This window comes from Dreissena polymorpha, chromosome 7, assembly GCF_020536995.1.
Source record: "Dreissena polymorpha isolate Duluth1 chromosome 7, UMN_Dpol_1.0, whole genome shotgun sequence".
Lineage (NCBI taxonomy): Eukaryota > Metazoa > Mollusca > Bivalvia > Myida > Dreissenidae > Dreissena > Dreissena polymorpha.
Genome location: NC_068361.1, coordinates 62,556,063 through 62,574,963, shown reverse-complemented (window position 1 = coordinate 62,574,963; position 18,901 = coordinate 62,556,063). Strand labels below are relative to the sequence as shown.

Sequence of the window (18,901 nt, the reverse complement as noted above, 5' to 3'; positions counted from 1 at the left end):
TATAAACTGAAACAGTGACCTTCAGGCTTAAATAACTTCAAAACAGTGACCTTCAGGCTTAAATAACTTCAAAACAGTGACCTTCAGGCTTAAATAACTTCAAAAAAGTGATCTTCAGGCTTAAATAACTTCATTTTTTTTAGCCAAACTCTGGGAAAATGGGGCTTTATGCATGTGAGTAAAGTGTTGTCACGGATTAGCCTGTGCAGTCTGCACAAATGGGGCTTTATGCATGTGAGTAAAGTGTTGTCACGGATTAGCCTGTGCAGTCTGCACAAATGGGGCTTTATGCATGTGAGTAAAGTGTTGTCATGGATTAGACTGTGCAGTCTGCACAAATGGGGCTTTATGCATGTGAGTAAAGTGTTGTCACAAATCATATTATAATTACATGTCAAGGTGAATGAAGAACCAGGCAGTGCTCTAGATATATATGCAGAGATTTTAATGACAGATTTGTTTTTCTGATTTTAAGAGTTGTTCAGTATAGAAATGAAGACTTTGTGAGTTTAAGTAATAATTTATTAAAATTTTAACTTGTTTTAAAATTATTTTTTTTCAAATGCTCCATATTTGATAATGGGACACGATCAATTTTTAACGGAAATTTAAGGGTAATTGATGTCAGAAATTCACATTTGCACAGATAATATTCACAAAAGTTCAAAAGAGCTGATTTGTACATGAAGATTTGTTAAATAACTCTTATATTTGTTTTCAGACAAAACATGCAGGGCTAAATTCATAAATGAATCCAATGTATTCGGAGTCTTTGGGAACTCATCACAAATCAACAGTGTCAACGACTTTCTGTACTTTGGAGAACAGATGGGAGAAGTTTACGTCAAAGAAAATATCCAGGTAGTAATCATATGAGTTGCGTTTTGGTTAAACTGGGCTTAATACATGTGCGTTAAGTTTCATCCTGTTGTAGCCTGCGCAGTCTACATAGGCTAATTAGGGACAACACTTTCCGCCTAAACTGGATTTTTGTATTAAAAAATACTTTCTTTTATCAAAAAATCCAATAAAAGGGGAAGTTTGTCCCATATTAGCCTGTGTGGAATGTGAGGGCAAATCTTTGGTGACAGGATATGCACATGCATTAAGTCCAGTTGTACCAGAATGAGGACCCATTGATATTTGTTCAATCTTGATGAAATTAAGTCATAATTTTTTTCTTGACATAATCTAGGCTGAGTTGGAATGTCGGGAATCAAAACAAGATGAAAAGGTCAAATCTCAGAAAATCTTGTCACCACTATAGAGACCTTAATCTTGCAGAAACTTGGTCGGAAATTTTATTTTGACCATATTAAAACTGAGTTTAAATCAGGGTTACAGACTTTCAAAACTTAGGTCACCAGGTCAAATATTTAAAAAAATGGTATTGCGACACTAGAAGCGATATTTTTTACTTAACCTAGGTGAAACTTTGTCAGAATATTTATCTTGACAATATCTATGCCAAATGTTAATCTTTGTCATATGGTTCAAAAAGGGGGTCATAAGTTCAAACTGGGTCAGAATCTTTATCATGACAGTGATTTTGCTAAGATCAAATTTGAATTGCGTGCATCCAAAAACTAGGTTACTATGTGTAGTCTTATAAAAAAAACTTGTTGCCACTCTAGAGGCCACATAGTAATTGATGACTAAATCTTGATAAAACTTGGTCAGATAAATTTTATCTTGACAATATAAAGGCCAAGTTATCATCTGAGTCCAAAGATTAGGGGAATTCGTCAAATTTTGGTAAACACATATTACCGCTGATTTGTTGATCTAGAAATTATCAAGGTCGTGTTTGAATCAGGGTCAAGTTAGCTCAAACGGCTACCTCAACAAGACTTGTCCTTGATTATTGGTGTATGTTGGACTCATGTGGCTCCTTCAGAACCATCAGGGTCCTCTTGGTTGTTTTTTGCTTGCATTGAGAATACAAGTTTTGAAAAAAAAATGTTTGCAAATGCTAATTAGGGATGACACTTTCCGCTTTTATGGATTTTTTGTTTGTTTGAAGGAAGTCTCCTCTAAAAAAAAAATCAACTTAAGTTGGAAATTGTCCATGATAATCGTGTGCAGAAAGTCACTGCACAGGCTTATCTGGGATTACACTTAACGCACATGTATTAAGCATTAATGCTCACAATGTTTTCCCTACATGTATTTTTAATTCGTGAAAACTTTTAATATTCCAGACTTTGAGTCTATATTTGTTTTCAAAATATTGCACATGAGTGGTGGTGGTTCATTATTTTGTGTCAGTGTACGTACAAAATGACCTCTACAAAACTCTTAGCAGTGTGTAAAATGTGCCATTTGTAATTTGTCTTTTCTTTTTCTTTGTCTTAACTTTTTTTTATATTTATGCAACAGATACGAGGCATCCCGGTTAATCACTGGACCTCCTGCGTGAAGATGGCTGTGAACTCAAGCACCACTTTCACTCTGGACTGGTACTTCTCCAACGAAACATTCTCCATTGACAATGTGCAGCATGCTGTACCAGTCAGGGCAGTCATAAATGGGACTGGTATGTTGTTGAGTATACAAGGGTCCAGATAACAAATTACTTACATACATACTTACTTACATATGCTTTATGTATACAGTGTCGTCCCAGATTAGCCTGTTCAAAGTTTTTGTATGCCCTCTTTTCGAATAAAAGGCGGCATATATTGATTGGACTGTCCGTCTGTCTGTCCGTCTGTCTGTCTTTCCGTCACACTTTGCATTTAGATTTCGAAAAATGCTCATTACTTCTATGTCCCTTGAGATATAACCTTCACATTTGGTATGCATGTGTATATGGACAAGGCCTTTCCATATGCACACATTTTTTTACCCCTGTGACCTTGACCTTGAACTTAGGGTCCGCGTTTAGGTTTCGAAATCTGCGTTTAGGTTTTGAAAAATGCTCATAACTTCTATGTCCCTTGAGGAATGACTTTTATATTTGGTATGCATGTGTATATTGACAAGGCCTTTCCATACGCACAAAAAAATTTACCCCTGTGACCTTGACCTTGAACTAAGGATCTGCGTTTAGGTTTCAAAATCTGCGTTTAGGTTTCGAAAAATGCTCATAACTTCTATGTCCCTTGAGATATAACCTTCATATTTGGTATGCATGTGTATATGCACAAGGCCTCTCCATACGCACAAAAAGTTTTACCCCTGTGACCTTGACCTTGAAGTTAGGGTCCGCGTTTAGTTTAGGTTTCGAAATCTGCGTTTAGGTTTTGAAAAATGCTCATAAATTCTATGTCCCTAGAGTTTTGAAAAAACCTCATAACTTATATCAAGCATTTATAGGGGGCATTAGTCATCCTATGACGACAGCTCTTGTTTTATCATACAAAATAAACTCTATACAGGCTCGTTAGGGCTGACACTTTACGCCTTTACTCAAATTTTCGTTTAGAAGAGACTTCCTTTGAAAAACAATCCATAAAAGCTGAATGTGTCCTGATTAGCCAGTGCAAACTGCATATGCTTATCTTGGATGACCTTTGACACACTTACATATGTGTCTTGTTCTGTGAAAACTGGGCTTAATGCATGTGCGTAAAGTGTCGTCCCAGATTAGCCTGTGCAGTCCGCACAGGCTTATCAGGGACGACACTTTCTGCCTAAACTTGATTTTCGTTAAGGAGGGACTTCCTTGAAACTAAAAATACCATTAAAGCGGAAAGTGTCGTCCCTGATTAGCCTGTGCAGACTGCACAAACTTATCTAGGACGACACTTTACGCACATGAATTAAGCCCAGTTTTCTCAGAACAAGACACATATGTACATTCACAGAAGAAGGCTCCATTTATTCTAAATTTTTCAGGTTTTCTGCACATAGATAACTGGAGTACCGAAGCAGATTTAGACATTTTGCCAACATACCTGATATTGCTGTTTATTCGTCCATTTTAAAATACAAGTCAGGCTGAAAATATGCAAAAGTTGAACATAGAAAATATGATTATATTTTCAAAATCAGCATTTTAGAGGAGAATTAAACTTTTCATTTCTACTGCTCAAATTTGTATCACTGTATTATTGAATGTATAAATTAAAGGGGCCTTTTCACAGATTTGGGCATTTTTTTAACTTATTCATTAAATGCTTTATATTGATACATGTAAACATTGGATCGTAAAAGCTCCAGTAAAAAATCAAGAAAAAAATTAAAAAAGGGAAAAGAACATTGCCCGGAGCAGGTTTCGAACCAGTGACCCCTGGAGTCCTGCCAGAGTCCTGAAGTAAAAACGCTTTAGCCTACTGAGCTATTCCGCCGAGTACACATTCTTGACGTATTTTATACCTTATATAAGCAATCTTCGTAGTTTCACAAAATTTAACGACAAAAACAGAACTCTCCAAATTATTCAATCGTTTCGCGTTGCAACGCTTTATAATTTTTAGGTTTTAAAATCGTCAAAAGATGCATATAATGGCTATATTAGAGCATGGTTAATGTTCAGTATTACTGTTTCCTCACAAATATCATAACTAAAACGAAAACTTACGAATCTGAAACAACTTTTTTCAATTTTGTCAATTTACCAAAGCGTGAAAAGATCCCTTTAAACCAAATCTTTCAACATTGATCCTATGAAGTGAGCGTTCTTTTCTCCCACACGTTTAGAAGTTTGAGAGCTTAGTGTACAGTCATGTACCACAAACAAATCAAGCACTTGTAGCATGTCAACATATACACAAAGATGCCATACTGGTAAAAGAAAGTAAACTTTTTGTACAAGAAGGAGAACTAACAAAATTAAATGTTGAAATTGTGTTAGTTTTTTTGTTTGGATTTTTTTAGGGTGATGTCAATGTCATATAATAGTTGTATTGAAACTAAAGTGTTCTTTTGTAGGCAGATATCCTGGGCAGAGCTCCACGCACAGTTTCCTGCATTACTACGAGTTTACTGACTTTATAAGTGGACCAATTGAGGACGAGGAGCATGTCTTTCAGGTAATGAGCCCTGTTCTTGGACAAGAGGGCTTAATTCATGTGCATATAGAGTTGTCGCAGATTAGCCTGTGCAGTCTGAACAAGCAAATTAGCCACAACACTTTCTGCCTAGACTGGTTTTTTGCAAAAAAGAGAATTCCTTTAAAAGACAGACTTCACAGGCTAATCTGGGACAACTCCTTATGCACGTGAATTCAGTCCTGATTTCCAAGAAAGCCTCTCAAATGAACAACAATGTCCAACTTTACCACTAATCATTTTGTACAAAATATCGATGGTTATCAAGTTGTTTTAAATCATATTGGACATGTTTTACGTACAAACAGTTTTTAAAAGATTTAAATCATTTATGCTGTATTGCTGTTACAAAGAAATATTAGTGACAATAGCATCAAATGTGGGCATTAATATCATAACTTCAGGTTCGACTAGAGAGCCCCAAAGCCTGATATGCGCATGAATGAGTAGTACAACTGTACAATCATTATTAATCATGTACATTAATTGAGTCGTGTTCTGAGAAAACTGTGTATAATGCAGTCGGCACAGGCTTATCAGGGACGATACTCTCCACTTTTATGACATTTTTTGTTTAAATGAAGTCCCCTCTTAGCTAAAATCCAATTTAGGCGAAAAGTGTTGTCCTTGATTAGCCTGTGCAAACTGCACAGGCTATTCTGGGACGACATGTTACGCACATGCATTAGACCAATTTTTCTCAGAACATTACTCAATTTTCGTTGATTTCATGGGTTTACCAATCTACAAATTTAACACAAACACATCTAAAAATTACAGATGCAAATTCCTATTCTTTTTTCTTCTGTTACGAAATCCAAGATTAAACATGTCCATGCAAAATTTTTATTTTTAAAATTCACAAGATTTAATTGCAACAAATATAATTATTTTACAGTATCTTAAGCCATCCTTTTGTAGGTGCCTGTCGGTACTGTTTGTTTTGGAGAAAAGACGATGCTTGAGGAGTACCCACCCAACGTGACCCGACATTTCACGACTGTTATCGAGAGAGCGGTTTACATGGATGAGAAACTCCAGGACAAGACGACAGTGCAGCTGTACATGGACTACTCATCTGGAACATTCCGTATTGACCATGACAAACCACGCGCCTTGGAGAAAGACGATTACCAATTCCACCCACTCATGAAGACTTACGACGTAAAAGATGGTATTAAAAATACACTTTATAATTAAAATTTATTGAAAAAAATATCATTGTTGATAATAAAATTAAAAACTATTTGCAGTTATGACCTCTAAAATCTGTTTGCAGTAATAATCAGTGGGAATTAGATCATTATTATGCCCCCGGTAGGGTGGCATATAGCAGTTGAACTGTCAGTCAGTCAGTGTGTCCGTCCATCAGAAAACTTTAACATTGGCCATTACTTTTGCAATATTGAAGATAGCAACTTGATATTTGGCATGCATGTGTATCTCATGAAGCTGCACATTTTGAGTGGTAAAAGTTCAAGGTCAAGGTCATCCTTCAAGGTCAAAATTCATAAAAACAAAATCAAGGGAAATAAAAAGATTTAAAGGGAGATAATTTCTAAACCGGCCAAATGCTATATTGAAATTTTATATATAATAATATGTAACCATACAACTGAAGCATAATCAAAATGACATTTTATGGTCAAGCCAAGCACACAATGATACTTTTGGGCATACAAGTATCTTGGGTACCTTAAGGTTACCTGTGAATCTACAGTAACAGTAGTGGCTTATAATTATTTTTTCTACTAAAAATAGAGATTTGTTAGAAACAATTATTTTCAAGGAGAGTTATTTATATAATTATTAATCTCAGATTATATATTTCCTTACCAAAAATTTAAGTTCTTTTCACAGTTACTGTACAGATTTTGTATTTTGTTTATTTATAACTTAAATTATTGATTTGTCAAAGGGTTTTTTATGATATAATTATCATTTCTTTCTTCTACTAATTTGTGAATGGTAGTTTTCATAATATACCTGTGGAATTATATTCATAGATACATGATGAACTGTGGTTATGATCTCTTTGATAAACCACAGGCCTTGGTAGTATGCGATGTCTGACTTGGTAATTTTTTACTGTCTACAGACCCGCCCCCCCCCCCCCTCTCGCAGTAAGGTGGTATATAACAGTCGAACTGTCATTCAGTCTGTATGTCTGTCAGTCTGTGTGTCCGTCCGAAAACTTTAAAATTAGCCATAACGTTTGCCATATTGAAGATAGCAACTTGATATTTGGCATGCATGTGTATCTCATGAAGCTGCACATTTTGAGTGGTGAAAGGTCAAGGTCATCCTTCAATGTCAAAGGTCAAAAAACAAAATCCATGGTAAGTAATAAGCTTTTAAGGGAGATGGTATTTCAAAGCGGCGCAGTAGAGGGCATTGTGTTTCTGACGAACACATCTCTTGTTTTGTCAAATTGAGTTGTAGCCACGCAGCTTAACTTCAATATGGTAAATAGTGACAATGTTACACAAAGCAACCTTTGTTTCTATTTAAACACAACCTGATAAATATTTTAGCGATTGAAATGAGAACTTTATTTTAAATGTGACAAACTAGAGTTACACTGAATTTTTCTGAACATTAACGTTAAAATAAAGTAAATACATTATTTAATATGATGGTGCAATATATCATCTTCTGCGCGTGTGAATAGAGTTATAATTTATTTTTTCGATATCAGTGCAAGCAACGGAATATAACATGTTATTTATACATCTTTGATCTAACAATATTATCCTTTTTTAAGGGAGAAAATCCAAACAGTTAATTTATAAAATGAAATGATATTTGTTTCTATTTCTTTGAAATGTTTACGAGGTACATTTTCAAGCAATTAAGATATTCGTATACAACAACAAGTGTCGAGTTTATATACAGTCCACTCTCGTTATCTCGAAGTCGGCGGGAACAAGAAAAAATATCGAGATAACGAGAGTTCGAGATATCTGATTAAGTGTTTTCAAAGAAAAAATGAGACGAAAATTGACCTTGTTTTTAACATCTAAGTACTTGCTAAGTGGTCTTACTAAAGCCGTCACTGTGAGGGATAATACTCTCTACCTGATTTATATGCGTTTTAACGAGGCACGATTAATTTTGCTATTTAAATGCTTAAAATGGCGTTTTAAGTTTTACAGAATTGCATCAACACATGCGGTTATGATTTTTCTTAACTGTCGAGTAAACACATCCGGTAATGTTGCTATTTAAAGTAATGATGCAATTGACGTCCAATCATTCTGCAAATTTGCAACGGTTTATATACGCAAAAATATAACTCAATGAGTTTTGGAATGTTGTTTGTAAAAACAATAAGTCTTTTGGCCTTTCGGCAAGCTGTGTATTAAATGCAGTTAATTGATGTTAAAGTGACAGTTAAAGTGACAGGCCTTATTCAAGGATTAATGGCTAACGACATTAAACACGTGTGATCATTGATGCAATTAACAGATCAATTTCCTACCACACAGTATCGGGAGCAGCCAAGCGAAGCGGGACAGTGAAGTATCAAAGACACAATTTCTCACCTTTTGCCGACACTGGGACAGTTATTCGCACTTCGAGATAAACCACAGTAAATACATGTAAAATCGGGACTCGGGACAAAATTTTATATTGAGATATCAAATTATTCGACGCAACAAAAGTCAAAGATGCGATGTTTATTTATATCGATAAAGAAGGAAAACAGTTGGGACATTGGGCTTATTTCGACATACCGAGAATATCGAGATCTTCTATGTCGAGATAACGAGAGTGGACTGTATACAAAAGCAATAATTTAAATACTGTATGAGTGTTCATCACATCAGGGTCTTTTTAAGTGAAAAATTGTAAGTAAAATAATTGAGAACTGCTTTATTGTAGTAGACAAACAAAAATCACAAGCACACAGGTTGGGTTTTGTTTAGGAGATATATTTTGTGCATGCACATGCTATAAACATCCCCTGCACAGATGTCACATTTCATTGTGAAGAAATTTGTGAACAATCCCATTACACACCATATTACTTGCCTTTGAACAAATTGATGCCATTAATTTCAAGAAAAAAAAGCGGTTGTAAGTATGTGACAATGAAAATTGTGTTTAAGCGTTGCAAAACACGAAATAATTTGAACGTCCAGTTATTTACTGCTGTCCGACAAATACTGGCTAACCAGTTTGTGATTATTTAAAAAAAAAAGAAGAAATAAAATCTTTGAAAAAGTATAAAGAAAGTTAAATTTAACTTAAATAGTTTTTTTTCTACTATTCTGCTAAATATGTCATTTAGTCCCTTCAAATGGATTGCAGGCCTGCTGTACATAGTAGACAAGGTGACACGAAACTGCACAGTGCGCAAGCTGCCAGAGATGGACTTCTTGCAGTACAAAGGAGCGGGGATACCTCCCATCATGAAATACTTCCATCTGAATGGCACTAAGATGCTTAACCAGGGCATTGTGAGTTACAATGTATAAACTTGAGCCGCGCTGTGCGAAAGCGGGGCTTAATATATATGCATAAACTATTGTCCCAGATTAGCCTGTGCACTCCGCACAGCTAATCAGGGACAACACTCTGCGCCTTAACTGTATTTTTGCTATAAAAGTGCTAACTTTAAAAGAAAAAAATCATAAAAGCTGAAAGTGTTGTCCCTGATTCGACAGTGTGCAGTTTGCGATAATTTACCCATTTTCATCAAGCCTAGTTTTCCCATAGAGCAAAAGTCATTTGTATAGATTTGAGGCTATTCCAACAAACCCAGTCATAGAAAGTGTACCATATATATGTGAACAAACTAATGTCTAGATGATTCCTGTAAACAAAAAATCACGTCCGAGATGATTCCTGTAAAAAAAAACATGTTTAGATAATTCCCTATAAAAAGACTCTCATTTAGATTATACCTGATAACAGATTTCATGGTAAGATTATTCCTTTTAAAAAGACATGATAAGATGATTCTCTGTCACACAGTCTCGTGGTAAGGTGATTCCTGTAAAAAGGACTCATGTTTAGATGTTTCATTAAAAAAAAGACTTGTTTTTAAGCTGATTCCTGTTAAAAGGACTTCTGTTAAGATGATTTTTTGTTAACAGCAACTCTTGTTTAGATAATTCTTGTAGTACTTTTTTCTAGATATTTTTTTATGAAAAGGACTGGTGTCTAGATTATTCTGGTAAAAAAACTTTGATATAGAGAACTTCAGTTTAAAGAGGAAGATTTCTCCCCTTTAATGAAGTCCAGTACAGATAGGGTTCCACTTTAATGATTCCAGTAAATAGATTATCAAATTGAGACAATTTCCATGAAACGACCCTCTGCTTTTATTTTCAACAAATGCTATTCTTATGAATGGTTACTTATTGTATTCGTGTGTATGTTTCAACTGCAGAAAACCTGGCGGGATATGCCAGTGTATTCCTGGGGACACAAGAATGCCACTAGCGGTGAAGTCTTTGAGCTGCTCTTTGAACACATTTCGGTATGTGACCTTGTGCAATGTTTGTGGTAATATGAGTCGCGTTCTGAGAATACGGAGCTTAATGCATGTGCGTAAAGTGTCGTCCCAGATTAGCCTGTGCAGGCTCATCAGGGACAACACTTTCGGCCTAAACAAGATTTTCTGTAAGAACAGACTTCCTTTAAACGAAAAATACCATAAAAGCGGAAAGTGTCATCCCTGATTAGCCTGTGCAGACTGCACAAGCAAATCTGGGACGACACTTTACGCACGTGCATTAAGCTCAGAAATGGTTTGACTTTAATGTATTTGGACTGTTTTAAATGCAACCTCAGTTTAGTTTGAAAACTAATTTGAAAGATTCTGGGTACTTCATAGATCACATAGCATTTATTTGAATTTTATTAAGACATTTGTCAGTTTTGTGTGTGTGATATTGGCAAACTTGACTTAAGTTTCATGTTAATTGATCATTAATATACAACACCCTTTTAGGCCTCAGACTCTACAGTGAATTGGTTCTACTTGTGTATTAAACGATTTCACTCAGGATCATAATCTCCTGTTTAACTTTATGTAATGGCCATATAAGAGAATCGCATGCTCAATAAAAGGTACTATGCACACACAACCCTCACTTTGTTTATTGATGGACAATGATATTTATGATTTTACATAGGATGGTTGGGTCATTCAACATGGCAAGGAGGGACTCCCGGACATGCCTGTATGGATGCAGAAGATACCCCAGCCAGTCGGCTTCTACCACTTCATACCAGCAAAGGATGAAAAAGTAAACCATCTGTTTTTGCCTTTAGAACTCGCATACTGTGATACATTTGTAATCCCTTTTATAATCAAATAAAAAGTATGACCTTTCTTATTAGATTCAAATTTTAAAGGCTTTATTTGCAATCCTTAGATACTCATGAGCAGCAATTGGCAGAAAACTTGAACTGACTGCGAGTTTGCAGGCTGTTCTGGTTTTATGGTGGTTGCCTGTAGCCATTTTCACTTAGCTGCTCAGGGTTGATACAGCATTTTTGACATTGTAAAGATGCTACAAAGTTGAGTTACAGCATCTGTCAATACTTTAAATTAAGTGATTTATGCAGTTTAAGGGGACATTACTTGAAACAAACCATTCCATTATGGTAAATTGTAAAGATAAATTAATATTTCTATTGTAATTTATTATACATCTTTGGCACATGTTTTTTTTTTTGAGTGATATATGTCTGAAACCAGAAGTTGTAAAACAAAATGCTAGATACCTCAAAGAAAGTTATCAAAACTGATATCTGAAAAGTGAGTACAAACAATACAAACATGTTTTTTGTTCTTTTACCGAATATATTACGTAATGGAAGTATTTTCTGACATGATTATTTTGCATTTTCCAGCCTAGCCAGAGCGTCTTTGAGCATTATGTAGGTTTCACCAATGGTCATCCATCCCAAGATGTGTTTGACATGACCCTGTGCTATGCACCTGGCCACCACTACACCACCTTCTACGTTCTGGTGATGAATGGAGGCCAAGGTAAGACAGTGGCTACACCCTGTACACCTCAGATACACATTTTGGCTCATTTTTAGCGAGGCTGTTTTCAGAGAAAACCCGAGCTATTGTCATAGCCAGCTTGTCCGCCGTAGGAATCATGCTAAAACCTTAACATTGGCTCTAAAATCAAAGTGCTTCCACCTACAACTTTGAAACTTCATATGTAGATGCACCTTGATGAGTTCTACACGCCACAACCCATTTTGGGTTCACTAGGTCAAAGGTCAAGGTCACTGTGACCTCTAATATCAAACTTTAGCATAGGCTCTAAAATCAAAGTGCTTCCACTACAACTTTGAAACTTCATATGTAGTTGCACCGTAATGAGTTCTACATGCCACACCCATTTTTGGGTCACAAGGTCAAAGGTCAAGGTCACTGTGACCTCTAATATAAAACTTTAACAAAAACCTTAACATTGCCTCTAAAATCAAAGTTCTTCCACCTACAACTTTGAAACTTCATATGTAGATGCACCTTGATGAGTTCTACACGCCATGCCCATTTTGGGTCACTAGGTCAAAGGTCAAGGTCACTGCGACCTCTGAAAAAAAAAAATCAAAAAAATCTGACAAGCTTTCGCAGCCGAGCGTGGCACCCGTTGTGCGATGCTCTTGTTAGTAACTTAGAATATCAAACTATATTGAAGAATTGTGTTAATATATTTAAGTTTTAGAAGCTTTGTTGCCAACCTAAGTTACTGATTAGCAGTCTGTTCTGGTTTTATGCTGGTTTCACTGAGCAGGTACGGGTTAATGCTATTGTACTTGGTGTGTCTGTTGTAGTTGCTTGGTTTATGCTGGTAGCATATTGCCAGTTTCACTAAGCAGGTACGGGTTAATGCTATTGTACTTGGTGTGTCTGTTGTAGTTGCTTGGTTTATGCTGGTAGCATTTTGCCAGTTTCACTAAGCAGGGTTTGACACTAAGGCACGTCCGACAGACATTGTCTAGTAAGATCTGTGGTCGGGCTAGTAAAACTGCGGGCTAGCTTGTCCGACTGGTCGTACATATATTTAAAAAAATGTATACTGATTCATATAACTATAAATAACTGCTGCCAAAACCTTTACTTTTAATGTGTAAAATTACTCTTGTATCCGTAATTTACATTAAAACAAAACTAGTATATTTAAGTAAACGCGGAGCATTCACATGATTCGTCGCTATTTTTAGACGCAAAGGAGAGCTTCCTGCAGAAATTGCTTGTTTCAATTGGTCAAGTTGTCATGAATATTAATGATTTTCTGCAGTGTCGTAAAACTGAAGAGCATGATTTTACGACTTTTATCGAAAATCGGTATCGTCAATGTAAACATTTTTGCGTATCAGACAAGATAATGTAATTTAAAGAATGACTTTGTTCAAGTTCGGATTTTTGTCCGACAAATCAGTAAATAAAAAAGAATCCGATGCTTAACTGACACGAAACATAAATATGAAGAAACACGAAAACGTCAATTTTATCGTAGATGGAAAATCAAGTCAGTTCCCATGGCTTGAATTTGACGAAGAAAAGCAAAAAAAAGGGTTATTTTATTGTTTTACTCTATGCATAAAAAATCTGGTGTTCACTGATTATTTACTGATAAATCCTGATTAAACAGTTACATGACACCATTGTGTTAATTTGCTATGTCATTTATGGTCTAGTAGACATCAGGTTTGGGCTAGTACATTTTAAGAGGAGCTGGTCCGACGGTCTTGCTGTAAAAAAAATTAATGTCGAACCCTGCTTAGCAGGTATGGGTTAATGCTATTGTACTTGGTGTGTCTGTTGTAGTTGCTATGGTACATGTGTATGCTAATTGTATCATGTGTGTGTTTTCACAGAGTCTCCGCTTCATTTTATGTGACATTTGTTTATTCTTTACCAGTTTGTGAAAATATGAAATCACCATCTCCTTTATCAATGTATTTTGGTATTTGAAGTGAAGTAACATGTTTCACCATTTGTACAAATTCTTTTATTCTATATCAGTCAAAAGTTATTATCATGTTTATGTAAACTGATTGTAGAGTATTTTTCAGGCATTGTAAAATATTTGTATTTTGTTTCTATTTCTAGTTTTTGTTATGTGGTACAAAATTATTTTTTCATTATTTGTTGATAGCTAAAAACTCATAACTCGTGTATTGTTGATCTGAGCAAATAAAATTAAGTGAAATGCGCACCAAAATTAAGCACCTAGACTGTGTTAGTTTTAACTGTTACTAACACTGTCTGGGTGCTAAATTATGGTGCTCATGAGCACTGAATTTCATTTTCTATGATGAACAATACATGAGTTATGAGTTTGCTCAGGCTTATCTGGGTAAATATTTTTCACACATGTGATAAGCCTTGTTCAACCAGAGCACGTTTTATTGTAGGGATGTCACTGAAAGAAACGCTGATGTATTACCAGAGTGAGTTTGTGGCTGCCTTCAAGCACACTGTTGCCCATCTTGCTGATGTGTCGGTCACTCGTATCCAGTCTGTTACTGTAAGCAAACACTAGTCATGTCTTGTTCAGTCTGTTACTGTAAGCAAACACTAGTCATGTCTTGTTCAGTCTGTTACTGTAAGCAAACACTAGTCATGTCTTGTTCAGTCTGTTACTGTAAGCAAACACTAGTCATGTCTTGTTCAGTCTGTAACTGTAAGCAAACACTAGTCATGTCTTGTTCAGTCTGTTACTGTAAGCAAACACTAGTCATGTCTTGTTAGCTCATCTATTTTTTGAAAAAAAAAATGAGCTTTTGTCATCACCTTGGCGTCGGCGTCGGCGTCCGGTTAAGTTTTGCGTTTAGGTCCACTTTTCTCAGAAAGTATCAATGCTATTGCATTCAAACTTGGTTAACTTACTTACTATCATGAGGGGACTGGGCAGGCAAAGTAGGATAACTCTGGCGTGCATTTTGACTTGAATTTTGGTTAAGTTTTGTGATTAGGTCCATTTTATTCCTTAAGTATCAAAGCTATTGCTTTCATACTTGCAACACTTACTAACTATCATAATGGGACTGTGCAGGCAAAGTTATGTAACTCTGACTGGCATTTTGACAGAATTATGTGCCCTTTTTATACTTAGAAAATTGAAAATTTGGTTATGTTTTGTGTTTAGGTCCACTTTATTCCTACAGTATCAAAGCTATTGCTTTCATACTTGCAACACTTATTAACTATCATAAGGGGACTGTGCAGGCAAAGTTATGTATCTCTGACTGGCATTTGGACGCAATTATGGGCCCTTTATACTTAGAAATTTGAAAATTTGGTCAAGTTTGGTGTTTTGGTCCACTTTACCCCTAAAGTATCATAGATATTGCTTTCATACTTGGAACACTCGCAAACTATCAAAAGGGTACAGTAAAAGAACAAGTTGCATAACTCTGGTTGTCATTTTTACAGAATTATGGCCCTTTTTTGACTTAGTAACTTTGAATATATGGTTAAATTTTGTGTTTCGATCCACTTTACTTCTAAAGTATCAAGGCTATTGCTTTCAAACTTCAAATACTTTCATGCTATCATGAGGTTACTATACCTGGCAAGTTGAATTTTACCTTGACCTTTGAATGACCGTGACTCTCAAGGTCAAATTATTAAATTTTGCTAAAATTGCCATAACTTCTTTATTTATGATTAGATTTGATTGATACTTTGACAAAACTACTCTTACCTGACATACCACAATAGACTCCACCCAAACCATTCCCCGTGCCCTCCCCCCACCCCCCAGAATCCCCCCCCCTAATTTTTTAATTTTTTTTAAGATCATCTCACAAATGACCACCACACCCTCACACTATACCCACCGCATCCCCCCCCCCAATTTTTTTTTTTAAACAGTTAAAAAACACAAATATTTATTTTGATTATTTTATTTATGAAATACCGTCCAACCATCGAACCCAGAGAGTTCCCCCCCCCCCCCCCCCCCCCCCCCCCCCCCCGGAATTTTTTTTTTTTCGCAGATAATGTAATAAATGTCCACACACCCACACTATACACCCCTCTTCACTCCACCCCTCCCTCCTTTGTGATTGAAATTGAGAGTCCCTTCAACTTTAAAAAGAATTTAGATGAGCGGTCTGCACCCGCAAGGCGGTGCTCTTGTTCAGTCTGTTACTGTAAGCAAACACTATTCATGTCTTGTTCAGTCTGTTACTGTAAGCAAACACTAGTCAGGTCTTGTTCAGTCTGTTACTGTAAGCAAACACTAGTCAGGTCTTGTTCAGTCTGTTACTGTAAGCAAACACTAGTCAGGTCTTCTTCAGTCTGTTACTGTAAGCAAACACTAGTCATGTCTTGTTCAGTCTGTTACTGTAAGCAAATACCATTCAGTACTTGTTTCCAGGTAAGCCATTAAGAAGAAATATAAAATATGTGTTACATCATGCATACATGGATCTTAGGGCATATGTGGTCAGCATTACTCCAAACCAGCCTGCGCATTTTCACAGGAGCTACACAAGGTTTGGTGGTCTGGCAATCGGACAGGATATCTCCTATCCAGATTGCACTGGCTGGTTTTGAGCCACACTAGCCGCATTTTACATAAAACCGATTTTCTCATGACTCTGCTTACCACATATTACCACATAAAAAATTGCAGTCATAAAAATATCCAAAATAAGTGTTTACAATTTTTCTAAGAGACTTCCCAATTTGGAATACTTTGATGTAAGAACTACAAGACTGTATACCTGCTTTCAACGCCAGATTTGATTTAATACTTTACAAAATTTCTGGACTCACCCAGCATGCCCAAATTTCCCAGAGCGGGTAATTTTACTGTCCATAGACAAGGACAATTTATTGATGTATTAAAATTATATATTAAGTTGTTTAAATGTGTTCTGATTTTCTAAGGCAGAAAACACTTATTAGCTACACCTCTTTCTATTTGCATCTTTTAACGAATGTTTATTGTTTCACAGAAAATGGCTCTCTAGACGATACAATTGCAAAACTATTGATATATGATTGTATCATTGAACACCTCTCTTCACTTTGTGGCACACCGTGTGTTTTAGTGGGATGAAACCCTCCTGGGATCTCTTGCTGTGACAGTCTCCTTCAATCTCCTTGACAACAATGTAGCAGGTAAGGAGTATTAGTATGTATACTCCACTAATACAGTGTGTAACCTTGCTCAATGACATTATTGATTTCAAATTGGAACCCATTCAAATCATTGACTTTACTTTTAACCTTATGACATTAGCCTTTGGAAAAACAGGGCTTAATGCATGTGCATGTTCATAAAGTGTCATTCCAGATTAGCCTGTGCAGTTTGCTCTCTGCTCTTATGTTATTTTTTTTAAAGGCAGTCTCTTCTAACTGAAAATGCAAACATTTTCCAAACATGTTTCCAGGTTTCCATAACCTCAACATTACTGGCATTCCCATAGACGTTGCAAGGGCCTTCCTCACTGTGCAGATACAGAAGACTGAGACATCGCCACAGTTTGTAGTACATACAGAGGACAAAAAGACGGCTGTAAGAGGACCGCAACCTTTGTTACACACTGCTTACGACATACTGCCAAAGCATTTATATTTGTAGAACATTAATTTTCGTTGATTTTGTGGGTTGCCTGATGAAGAATTTGAGACAAACTCATTGGACAAGACAATTCTTTATCTTTGCCCCAAATCATTAATCCATTAATGTATGTGTCCTCATTCCAACATTTTAGGGAGTGTGTCAAAATGTGTGCACCATAATGGCTTAATTATAGATTTCCTGACTTCAATGTTATAAGTCTTGATTTACCGAATTTTCAACCATTTTGAAAAAAAAAGAAGTTGAAAATCCTGATTTTAAGATTGGGAATTAGCAGGCAGGTGGGCGGTCAATGGCTGGCATGTGTTCTGGATGGAAACATCATAGGTGGTAGATAGCATTAAGTTTGCATGGACCAATCTTAATGAAACTTGGTATATAGTAAGCTTATAAAGGGACCTAGCTTGTGATTGTATATGGGTAAGGCCATGTCAAGGTCTTTTTTTAATAGAAAAATGGTTTTTGATGAATTACTTAGTTTAATATAGAGGAATTGCAGTGAATTAAAATGTGTACATAGCTTACATGCAAACTAAGCTTGGGAGTGCGTTTGGGGCAAGTCAGATCAATGTCAAGGTCAGTGTAAATATTAAAAGGTTTCTGGGGAACAACTTGAAATGGGATGGAGGTATTTGAACTGAAATTGTGTGTGCAGGCTGCTTACATGTATATGCAGACCAAACATTTGAGTTGTTTGGGGCTAGTCAAGTTAGGGTCAAGGTCACCAAAAGTAAAAATTGCTAACATATATAAATATAAATAGTAATTAGCTGGGTTGCTCACGTGGAGAGCAAGTTTTTACATTAAATTAATAACTAAAACGTTGAAAACATGGTTTTATGGAAATGCCATGTTTTTTGTTGTGTTGAATATTTTCATTGAGCTGCTGTATGTAGGTGTGTGTTTGCTGTGTTTCCAGCACCTGATGATTGAGAAAGGGTCACTGTGGGAGTCAGCAGCAGAAACTACAGACGGTCAGAAGTCCACAATGAAGCAGTATGGACCTGGTGAGTGACTTGAAATGCAGATCAGTAACTGAGGGTCTATTAAATGTAACCACACAATTAAAGCAACAAAATAGTAAACTAACTAGACTGAAGCAGTGAAGCTTAGTGTAGTACGTTAATACAATGGTGACATTTAACCTGCAGTCCCTGCACATTTAATGTCTAGATTAATGACATGAAAAAATCATGATTCAATGGTGTATAATTATGTTAATTTACGACATTTTAATATATGCCACTGAGAAAGCAGAAATAAATGCATGGGCCTAAAGTGTCATAGTCTGCAACACCTATAGGCTAATAAGGGATGACACTT

General features: G+C 36.0%; 1 protein-coding gene across 1 annotated transcript in view; it reads left to right on the top strand.

Moving 5' to 3' along the window:
• The window catches only part of LOC127836966 (uncharacterized), a 37,126-nt gene that overhangs the window by 15,804 nt on the left and 2,421 nt on the right, over nucleotides 1–18,901 (top strand). Inside the window, exons 4-15 of the mRNA XM_052363642.1 lie at nucleotides 722–861; nucleotides 2,380–2,536; nucleotides 4,876–4,976; nucleotides 5,916–6,168; nucleotides 9,309–9,457; nucleotides 10,393–10,482; nucleotides 11,141–11,254; nucleotides 11,865–12,003; nucleotides 14,397–14,509; nucleotides 17,046–17,115; nucleotides 17,388–17,512; nucleotides 18,498–18,585. Of these exons, the coding sequence (XP_052219602.1) occupies nucleotides 722–861; nucleotides 2,380–2,536; nucleotides 4,876–4,976; nucleotides 5,916–6,168; nucleotides 9,309–9,457; nucleotides 10,393–10,482; nucleotides 11,141–11,254; nucleotides 11,865–12,003; nucleotides 14,397–14,509; nucleotides 17,046–17,115; nucleotides 17,388–17,512; nucleotides 18,498–18,585 (1,539 nt within the window). The remainder of the gene's footprint in view (nucleotides 1–721; nucleotides 862–2,379; nucleotides 2,537–4,875; nucleotides 4,977–5,915; nucleotides 6,169–9,308; nucleotides 9,458–10,392; nucleotides 10,483–11,140; nucleotides 11,255–11,864; nucleotides 12,004–14,396; nucleotides 14,510–17,045; nucleotides 17,116–17,387; nucleotides 17,513–18,497; nucleotides 18,586–18,901) is intronic.